The sequence below is a fragment of the Acanthopagrus latus genome, chromosome 21 (genome assembly GCF_904848185.1).
Source record: "Acanthopagrus latus isolate v.2019 chromosome 21, fAcaLat1.1, whole genome shotgun sequence".
Lineage (NCBI taxonomy): Eukaryota > Metazoa > Chordata > Actinopteri > Spariformes > Sparidae > Acanthopagrus > Acanthopagrus latus.
Genome location: NC_051059.1, coordinates 12139305 through 12149530, shown reverse-complemented (window position 1 = coordinate 12149530; position 10226 = coordinate 12139305). Strand labels below are relative to the sequence as shown.

General features: G+C 40.8%; 1 protein-coding gene across 1 annotated transcript; it reads left to right on the top strand.

The window, feature by feature from the left end:
* Positions 1 to 3769: 3769 nt before the first annotated feature.
* On the top strand, positions 3770 to 9514 carry LOC119011314 (cathepsin Z). The gene is made up of 6 exons (XM_037084323.1): positions 3770 to 3957; positions 5507 to 5670; positions 5853 to 6032; positions 6945 to 7095; positions 8328 to 8493; positions 8718 to 9514. The coding sequence occupies exons 1-6, from the start codon at positions 3830 to 3832 to the stop codon at positions 8829 to 8831; spliced, it is 903 nt and encodes a 300-aa protein (XP_036940218.1). The 5' UTR covers positions 3770 to 3829; the 3' UTR covers positions 8832 to 9514.
* The last annotated feature ends 712 nt before the right edge of the window (positions 9515 to 10226 follow it).

Below are 10226 nucleotides of genomic sequence, written 5' to 3'. Positions count from 1 at the left end.
ACGGGGAGGTTGTTCCCAGAAGGAGTAGCTGACCTCAAATCATTTATTATTCTGCATGTTAAAGCTTCACCGAGCAAGCGTAACCCCGGCCACTGGAGGAGGATTTAAGACGGTAACTGAGGGAACAGCTCTGATGCTGGGCTGAGAAGTCGTCAGTTTCTCGATCTCAATAACAAACGCTTCACTTTAATCATCAGCAGCGCTCCTGCTCATCAAGTCACTTACTCGTGTGTTTTCTCTGAGAGCAGACCCTGCCGCCTCCTCTTAAGAAGTCCATTGTGTCATGAAACACAGGGGCTGTTGTCTGCGGCAGGACCAGAGGAATGAAGTCCCGATGACCCTTGACCTCTTAGGTCATAGCTGCTGTGTTAGTAGACGCTGAGCTCTTCCCTGCTTTGAGACTTCTTCGGAGGCACAAACAACCCCCACTAAGACATGGCTGTATAGCGTAAGGCTGCTCTTCCATCTGAGTGCTGTAAATCTAAATAAAAACAGGATGTAATGTGATGATACAGAGACATCTCTCAACGTATCAGTTCTTTATGAGGAGGCCGACATCCTGGATGTGTGCATTAACATGAGCATCTTCCTGCCGGCTAATGCTGAGGCGATATAAGCTTTGATGACACCACTAAACATATCTGCAATTCAGTTAATGAATGCCATTATGCTTCTTCAGCTGGAAAAAAATGAGATAAGCTTCTAATGCTGTTCAGATGACAAGGCAATCGAACAGTCATTAAACTTAAATAATTTGAACTGTTTCCATTTGTCTCGCCTTTCCAAAAGCCCGTTATCCTATCTATAACTGAGGCAGGAAATGCTCGTTGTGTGTGGAACGACAGTTTGGCAGCGAGAGATGAAAATTCGCTCTACAGGCCAGACAGAAGCGCATCTCAATAGCTGCCAGTAAGGAAGCCAGTTTCTGTCAATAAATAAATAGAATAAGCTTGTTGAGAAGAAAACACCCCCATTGTAAGCCAGAGTAAACAGATGGGTGATGAAAAGTCTGGCTGTGGCTCAGGGGTAGAGCCAGCATCTTGTTAATAGAAAGGTCGCTGGTTCATTTCCCCTTATATGTCGAAGTGTCCATGGGCAAGATACTGAGCTCCAAACTGCTCGTGATGTGGTCGTTCGGCACCTCGCAGCCAGCACCATCAGTGTATGAATGTATGAATTACTGTAAGTTGCTTTGGACAAAAGGCGTCTGCAAAATGCCCGTAAATGTAAATAATTCAAAGATAAAATCGAAACCGTCCTGCAGGTCAAATTTTTCCTGTGATACATCTAAACATCCACTGGACGTGAAACATTTTGTGATTGTCTCCAGCTGTTGAATCACACTGACTTGCATGGCGACCCTTTTGGCAGAGTACTGTACATGTTGGCATTGTACAAACCACTCAGTCTCATTTACAACACACTGTGATTAAGGTCTGGTTAGGTTTGGGCACCAAATCCACTTGGTTTGAAATACAAATAAATCATGGTGTCGGGCAAAATGTGTGGTTTTTGTTGCCATAAAAAATGGCTGCAGAATGTCCCAATGTCTTTCTAAAAATACTCTTGTTGCATAAAAATGGCTGTCTCTGTATTTGTGCTGGAGTAAAACAGTACAATATTCCAGTCTGATATGTAGTGCCATGAAAAGAAAATAGTCAAATGCCTGAAACGTGTACCCTTATATACTTGAGTACTGCATTTTAGGACATTTTCCCTTTAAAGCAGAGCGTCACTTTGATTTCTTGTGTTTGGTTTTAGTTTTTTCATTTCTACACCGACATCAACACACGAGCATTATCTTTTTCTTACTGCTGTGCAGCTTTTACAGTACGGCAGCTCGGCGTCATCATCATGAGGAGAGAAAAGACCACAAACTGAAGATGTATCGCACAGCAAATGACAGCCGGTGAGTGATTTATCTTGTGTTCCCGTTGAAGGTTCGTTAGCCTCCTAATGCACGTCTAATCTGATTCTAGTTTTAATCATCAGAGACACAAACAGCAGTGCTTCTCTCACATAAAACACACGGACCTTGATGCGATAACTGGGTTAAGCGCTGCGTATTATCCATGAAAACCTCAGCCAATCAGCAGGCCCTGCATTAGGCGTAATGTGATTGTGACTGAACCGAGTACACTGTTTAAAAGTTTCCTGCTGAGCTCGCAAAATCTGCCCCCGTTTTTTTTTATTTGAGAGACTTTCATTTATTGATCAGTGTGTGGGAAGGCAAAAAGAGCGCGGCATTATGGGAGGTAATAAAGTGCTTGAAACAGTATAAATGAGAAAACAAATGGAGGATAACAGTGTATGAGTTTGTCAACTTTGTCACTGACAGTAAACTCGTTACACGTCGATTTTAAATGTTTGGGGAGCATCAAAGTATTGACGTCTTCACAGATATATGCAGAAAGAACAAAGTTGTGTGTGCCAAATTTAAAAGCTATTTATTTTCAAGAAATTCCAAGACTTTGTGAATCGTGTCAATTCTTTTGTGCAGTAGAGGCAAGAAAAAAGTCGTATAATAGTATAAAGGAGTATCTTAATGGGTGGACTAATTCACACAGTACAGAGGAGACACCTCATTTTTAACATTATCTACAAAGTAGAAGTAACAAAGTAATCACTATGTTTTAAATGTGTATCTACTGATTATTACTGGTGCGCTGATATAAAAGCAGGATGTTGCAGCTGGTTTAAGCGGAGCTGATTCTATCTATTTTGTTAAGGACTATTACTTGTGAGACCACTGCAGATAGACCTACTAAACTGATATCATGTTTCCTAAATATTTTAAGACACAAACCTTGTTGACATAAAATACTTATATCAATCATGCTAAATGCAACGAGCTGCAAGATAACACACATCCTTACAGCTGACTCTTGAATGTCTCTGCGTTCCCTTATGATAAGTGGCTGTGTGTGTGACTTTGTGGCTCTTCTTTAGTTTCACATAATCCAAAAAAGTGTTATTTCACCCATTCAGACCACGTCCAGGAAACACCTGCACATGCAAACATCTAGGTGTGCTTCCTCCAACAGCGCCACAGCCCAACGTAGGTGGGCGGCGAGGGCCCGATCATTGCTGCTTGCAGCTTTAACCATTATTATTTTCCTTGAAAGGCCGTCACAATTACCCAGAGCCGAGACATTCACAAGGCTCAGTAGTTCAAACCTTGAAATGATCAAGAAATGAATAGAAATTAGAGTCAGACAAAAAAGGCAGTCAAACTTCAATCGTGAAATCAAGGCCGTCACAATGTCAACATTTTAATATGACAATATCAATATTCCCACACTGTTGAATTTCACAACTCAGTGTGGCACTCAGCAGTTTTTGATGGAGTTCAGCTAAGGTTGAAGTATTTTTCTTTTCCAAAGTATTGAGGTAAACCAAACAGTATGGATATTTCTAACAAATGCAAGCAAAAATAACGCTACACAAGGACATCAAACAGGGGTGATACAAACAAATATATGTACAGAACGTAACATAACAACAATAATTATAGTACCAAACAATATGATAAAGGTTAATAGAGTAGACAAAATGAGAACCCTAAAAACATTATATATTGGGACATTTTTAATATATTAGGATTGTCATAACCTTTATTCTATTGGTATTGATATGTATACAATTATATTGGGATACTATAATGTGTTTAATGGGATATTTCACAGTCCAGAAAAGGTGAGAGGTTATCTGTACACTGCATAGTTGTCACCTTGACAACAGACTCAGCAAGAGGGTGTCATGGCAACAGGGGCCGGCAGGGGGCGCTGTGTGCGTGCGTGCGTGCGTCAGATGGCAGAACGGAGCCAACATGGCGCCTTCAGAGACTGTGCCGCTGGTACTTTGTTTAGTATCAGTTTCTATTCAAATCAGCTCCTGCAGCCTCTTATCTGAGCCTTGTTACAAGCCCATCAGAGACGACACACCAGACTCTGTCAAGTAAGTGACGAGGAAATGTTCAGTTTCCACTGACAGCGACAGTTTAACGATTTGGGCTCGTTGTTTACCTCCGACTGAGCCAGCGTCACTCTGCGGCTCAGATTTAACGTTACTCTCATTGAATTCATGTTTGACTACAGATAACATGATTGTGAGTGAACATAGGCCGTTTCACTAAGTAGTGAATTTATATTTATATTTATGTTACATAAGTCACCCTGGTGTGGTAACAGAGGCTAATGCTGGAGTTCACTTAGTTGTAACTCATGAACTACTAAAATGAGTCAGGGATTTTGGGATATGGGTGCATATATTCATCTGCACTTGTATGTGATAAAATTCAAATGAAATGTGGCACAAAATACAGAATATAATAAATAATCAAGTGAAACACTAAAACTTCCCAACATCCATAACTAACTCTGAGTAGTGTAAGTTATGGAAAATGACATGACATTAACTATGGGTTTGTTTTCTCTACTTAACTCTCTACTTATATTATTAATTATTTTTCTTTGGGTATCTTTGTCATAATTTCACACAGCGAAATGTGAAATTATGAACCACAGCGCAGTATTTATTTTCATAAATATCTCTTATGTTCTCCTTTAGTAAATCATTAGGATCATTTGATGAAAAAAAAAAACATATTTGGGCCATCAGTATTAAAGGGATTTGTAGAGGATTTACTGATTCACAGAGGCACCTACTTGAATGATTTTTCATGCCTTCTCTGCACGTCCTGCTGGGTAATCATTGGCAGGATGGACGATTATCGGAGGGGGAATTCAGCATTTTCCGATTATCATACTGGGGATTTTTCTGTCCGATTACTGATAAAATGAACTGATTGTAAAGTGTGCTACTTTGGCTCTGATGCAGCATCCTCTCACAGTGTCCCGCCCACAACACTATCTGATTGGTAACATCACAGTAGTTATAATAGCCTATAAACACTGAATAAACTGAATCAGCAAAGTAATCAGTAACCAGATTTACCAAGATAATGTTTTGGAGAGGAAGCATAAAGTAGCTGAAAATGAAAATACTCAAGTAAAGTTCCTCAAAATTGTACGTGAGTAAATTATACTTGCTGTTCAAAATGTGGAGGGGGTTTCATTTTAGCTGCAAATGGTCCCAGATATCAGTTATCAGTCTCCTTGATTTCTAATAATTAGTATCAGTCCTGAAATAGCCATATTAGTCAACCCCTTAATAATAGCTGATGTGCTTAGACCAATTACATTTATTAAGCCCATCAGATAATGGGTGGCTGATGAGCTGTAATTGTACTAACTTTGGCCATTAAGGGTACTCAAGTAAAATGAATGAGATTAATCGTGTGTATGATGTGTTTCTGTAACGTAACAGATTTTTATAACTGCATTTTTATATTTATTACAATATAACTATTTTTTTTCCTTAAGAGGCTACAAGGGTGATTTATTGTCATTCTTTTAAACACAAGGGTTAAAAAAAAAAAAAAAGAAACTCATCTTGACAAAAACGATCGCAGCGAAACGCGAGCCTCATCCTTGACTTTTTTCAGGACGCAGCCTCGCCCACGAGAGTATGTGAAGCTGTCGGACCTTCCTCCGTCCTGGGACTGGAGGAACATCAGCGGGAAGAATTTTGTGAGCGTCACACGGAACCAACACATCCCCCAGTACTGTGGGTCCTGCTGGGCCATGGGAGCCACCAGTGCGCTAGCTGGTAACCATGGCAACAGAGAGAGGGATGGGTGGAGGAGGGAGGAAGGAAGATAAGAGTAGAGGGATTGATTTCTGTTAATGTGTCTTTCATCTGCATTTAAATGTTTCATAAAGATCTCATTTTTTTTCATGAGAAACCATTTCAACATGCTGATAGTTGTTATTGGTCATCTTTCCCTCAAGACCGTATCAACATCAAGCGTGGAGGAACGTGGCCGTCAGCCTACCTGTCGGTCCAGAACGTGATCGACTGTGGCGGGGCGGGCTCTTGCTATGGAGGAGATCACCTGAGGGTCTACGCCTACGCACACAAGAGGGGCATTCCCGATGAAACCTGCAACAACTACCAAGCCAAAAACCAAAGTAAAAACTCCACTGTTTTTTTGGTTGCGGTCACTCTGACTGCTGATAAACTTGCACTCCACGGCCAAACATATGTGTTACAGAAAATGTTAATGCTTAAGCGTACAGTGACCAGAGTTTGCTTCCAGTTTTGTGCAAACAGTTCATGGTTGAAAGGGAAAATCCCCTCATGGACAAAGCAAGGTCCATTAAAGAAATCGTTTTCGCAGGTCGATGTGGAAGAACTTGAAACAGAAGCAGGACCTTAACTCCATGATCCAACACAAGGAGAGCAGACTACAAGCCAGACACTAACAAACAAGATCAGTGTGACTAACCTTAATGATGTTCCTAAGGCTGAATGGGAGCTAATTCCCTCCGCAAGGTTTCAAAATCATGTGGACACAAGAGTGGAGGCTGTGATAGCAGCATGTACAGTATGAGTTTGGAATGTGATGATGAACAGTCACATGGGGGTGTATGGGGTTTGTTATCCACATATTCTGTGCCATCTATTATATATGTATTTAAGTGGAAAAACATACATAAAAGATCGAATCTAGAGAAGTCTTGTGGCTCCGGGGTAGAGCCAGCATCTTGTTATCAGAAGGTCGCTGGTTCAGCTCCCCTGGTCTGCATGTTGAAGTGTCCTTGGGCAAGACCGTACCCAACAACTGCTCCTGGTACAGCCACTGCCATCGGTGTATGAATGTTTATATGAATTACTGTGAGTTGCTCTGGACAAAAGCGTCTGCTAAATTGTAAACATTGCAAAATGACATCTTAAGTTTACCTGCAGTGTAAAATGTTTTATACCTTTTGAGTCTGTGTGTGTGTCATCAGTGGTCCCGGAGACACCATTTGCAGTGGGAGCTACCACAGAAGTGGCTTTGGGTATGTTGTCACATCATGAATAACCTCTGTTTGTTCCAGAGTGTGAGCAGTTTAACCAGTGTGGTACGTGCTCCTTCTTTGAGTCGTGTGCTGTTGTGAAGAACTACACCGTGTGGAAAGTGGGCGACTACGGGGAAGTTTCTGGAAGAGACGAGATGAAAGCTGAAATTTACACCAATGGGCCCATCAGGTAGAGCAAGTCCTCCTCCCCGGTCGCTTCTTATCATCCATCCGCCTACACGCTCCGTGTGAAGTGAGAGATTCAGCCTTAACTTTACACAGAGCCGGTCTCAATCAAAGTGAAGCTTTTATTAGTGGATACATATTTAATCATTCTTAAAACCTTTGGAGAAACGTAACGGTGCTGAGCATTTATTTTATTTCATTCAGGTACATCTTAAAATGCAGTAAATTATATGAATTTAAAGCCTTAATGTGCTTACCTTATAGACTTACCTATTTCACTACATATCCGCCTAAATGAGCACAATGAAAGTTTATGTCACTTAACAGCTTGCTGATGTTCTTCTCCTCGCCCTGTCCATCGATAGTTTAACATCTCACGTTCGCACTTATTCTTTCAAGTTCTGGGCTTTTTTTGACAGCTTTTATATTGTCTTTAAATTAATTCCATGCAGTATTCAAAAGGTCTTCGAAAGTCTTTGTGCGCCTTTGGAATATACCTGCAGATGTGTTGGACCAAACTTGGACTAAACTAAATGGGTGTAAATAGCAGTGAATGAAGTTGTGAAATTGAGTATTTCAGAAGCTGTCAATCATTTGTTGTAAACATTTGAAAATCCTTATATATACAGTAATATACATATGTAGAGCCTCCGGGGTGGCGGCAGGGGGCAACGCCACTGGTTTCCAAAAGAAATATGATTGTATGTACAGCTTATGAGAAAATGAGTCTACTTCTCACTTGATTTATTACCTCGGTAGACAGTTTCCTAAAGAGTTTATGGTCTCTTTATGGTTCATTTGTAAATTGTGGTCCTGTTTAGAGAAAAGCAGACGATCATCACATCGCTGCCTTGTTGTCTGTGAATCAGGATAGAGTCGTAGCACTGCGTTTCCTCCTCTGCTCCAACGTCTTGTCCAAAAATGGTCACATCAGACTCATAAAGCAAGAGATGCGAAGACCATAAAACCCAACTCAGGGCTTGTAATTAGTTATTCCACAACCAGTCGCCCTTCCACTGGGTTTGTCAGGGCTTTTTTTAACATCAGACCGCAGATTTCACTTTGGTCTTGTGTTAACCGCATAAATCCGCCCCAAAAAAAATACAGATTTTGACACTGATTTGAGCCCATAATAATACTGTGGCTATTATTCCTTGTCACATTTTACTGAACAAAACAATGTGACAAGAGAATAAGATGAAAGAGACTTCAGGAACTCTTCCCTCCGTCTTTCAGTTGTGCCCTGATGGCCACCAACAGCCTGGAGCAATACTCTGGAGGGATCTTCTCAGAGTTTCACCCGCTGTCTCTGCCCAATCACATCATATCTGTGGCTGGCTGGGGTGTGGCAGAAGACGGGACCGAATACTGGATCGTCAGGAACTCGTGGGGGGAGTTTTGGGTTCGTCTCTTCCCTTCTTTTATCTTCACCGCTTGCCGCCTTCTCAGCCTGTTGACAGTCTGACATCAGTCATCAGCTTAAAGTGACACGAGTTACTACTCCGATACTCATGAATTCACTCTCTTAAGTCGAAGCATCCCAGGAAAGTGTTTTTTAAGACGTTTTCACTGACGCTGAGTTTCTCGCACGCAGAATGAATAATACTGTCACTGTTTTGTTTTCAGGGAGAACACGGCTGGGCGAGAATAGTCACCAGTGCATATAAAGGAGGAAAAGGCAACTGGTTCAACCTGGGTATCGAGAAAAACTGTGCATATGGAGACCCTATTGTTACTTAGATGCAGAATTAAACTGATAGATGATTTGTAAATTTTTTTTTAAATAAATTTGATAACTTTGCAAAGTAAAAGAATAGTTCAACAATTTATGAACCAATTTTATTTGAAAAAACAACAATTTATTGTTTTTTCCTGGGGTTTTTATCGAACTGTTTCTTGGAAGGAAGCAGTAATAGTTAAAGAACATGTCTATAAAAAACCACCATGTGTTGTTTTTAACTTCGCTTCTTGTACAGAATAAAGAAACTAACGATAACACACTAATTAGTGCAAGTAGATGAGTTTAGTAACCCTCAGACAGAGCCAGGCTCGCAGTTTTGATTTGTTTCCGTTCTTTATGCTGAGCTAAGCTAACCAGCTGCTACCTATTTATCTGACAAACAGGACAGTTGCATCAATCTTTTCATCTAATTCCTGACAAAAAAGCATATACGCTTTAATTTGACTTGCCCTATTGTATCATTTCTGTAACTTTGTCAGGGTGTGCTATCTTGACCAGGTCTCCCTCGAAAAAAAGGTTTTGATCTCGTGGCACTTTCTGGTAAAATAAAGGTGAAATAAATCAAAATACATTCTCAGATGTTGAATTGAAGTGTTCCTCCAAGTTAAAGGAGCAAAAATGGAGCTTCGTCCTGATGTCCACTGGTGTGTTCAACCTGTAATAAAACATTATATAAAACCTGTTTTCAGATTTATAAGTTTTGTTAGACTGTGAAAGTGCAATATCAGAGCTATTCACGTTGGAGCGTAACCACATCCAGACACTGACTTTAAAATAAACATTCTCATACGGAATTACTCATCATGCCCGAAAATGCCAACTGAACAGATAACCTGCTCCTGATTTAAATTTTAACCCTGAAAAAAACTCAGTCTGCCAAACCAGTGGGCTCCTCACTTCAGATCCATTATCACACTTTTCTAAAGAAACTATTTATTCCTTCAGACGTCAAGCGAGCTGAGTCACTCATTTAAATTCACCTGTGGTGAAACAGCTGGGGCAGGACTCAGGAGATGGGAACTTACAGTGACATTTTTCTTCCGACGTGCTGCAGCACAGCATCATAGCATAACAACAGCCTCCGATGAGCGCCGGGGGGTCAATAGGTCAGACTAATTTCACACGAATCAGATCTGTATCAGGGAACCAGCAGATAGCTGTTACTGCCGCAGCCTAACTAACGCGGGGAGTCGTTTTTTTTGTTAATATGCAATCCTGCTCCACATGCAAATTTCCTTTTTGTCGGCTTCATTTGTTACGTTAATGACTGCATGAAACAGTGTTTCCTGCAGGTTTGATGAACAGCCGTTAAGGACGCTGCGGTCGAGTCCTCCTCTGAATTTCATCTTGAAATTTGGGGTTTTAACAACCAACTTCACACCCTCCAAAATAGA

What these genes read in the sequence shown, in the direction of transcription:
- LOC119011314 (XM_037084323.1), top strand. Translation starts at nt 3,830, where the DNA reads ATGGCGCCTTCAGAGACTGTGCCGCTGGTACTTTGTTTAGTATCAGTT. An exon ending in GACACACCAGACTCTGTCAA is followed by an intron (nt 3,958 to 5,506) that starts GTAAGTGACGAG and finishes GACTTTTTTCAG; the next exon opens with GACGCAGCCTCGCCCACGAG. An exon ending in TACACCAATGGGCCCATCAG is followed by an intron (nt 7,096 to 8,327) that starts GTAGAGCAAGTC and finishes TCCGTCTTTCAG; the next exon opens with TTGTGCCCTGATGGCCACCA.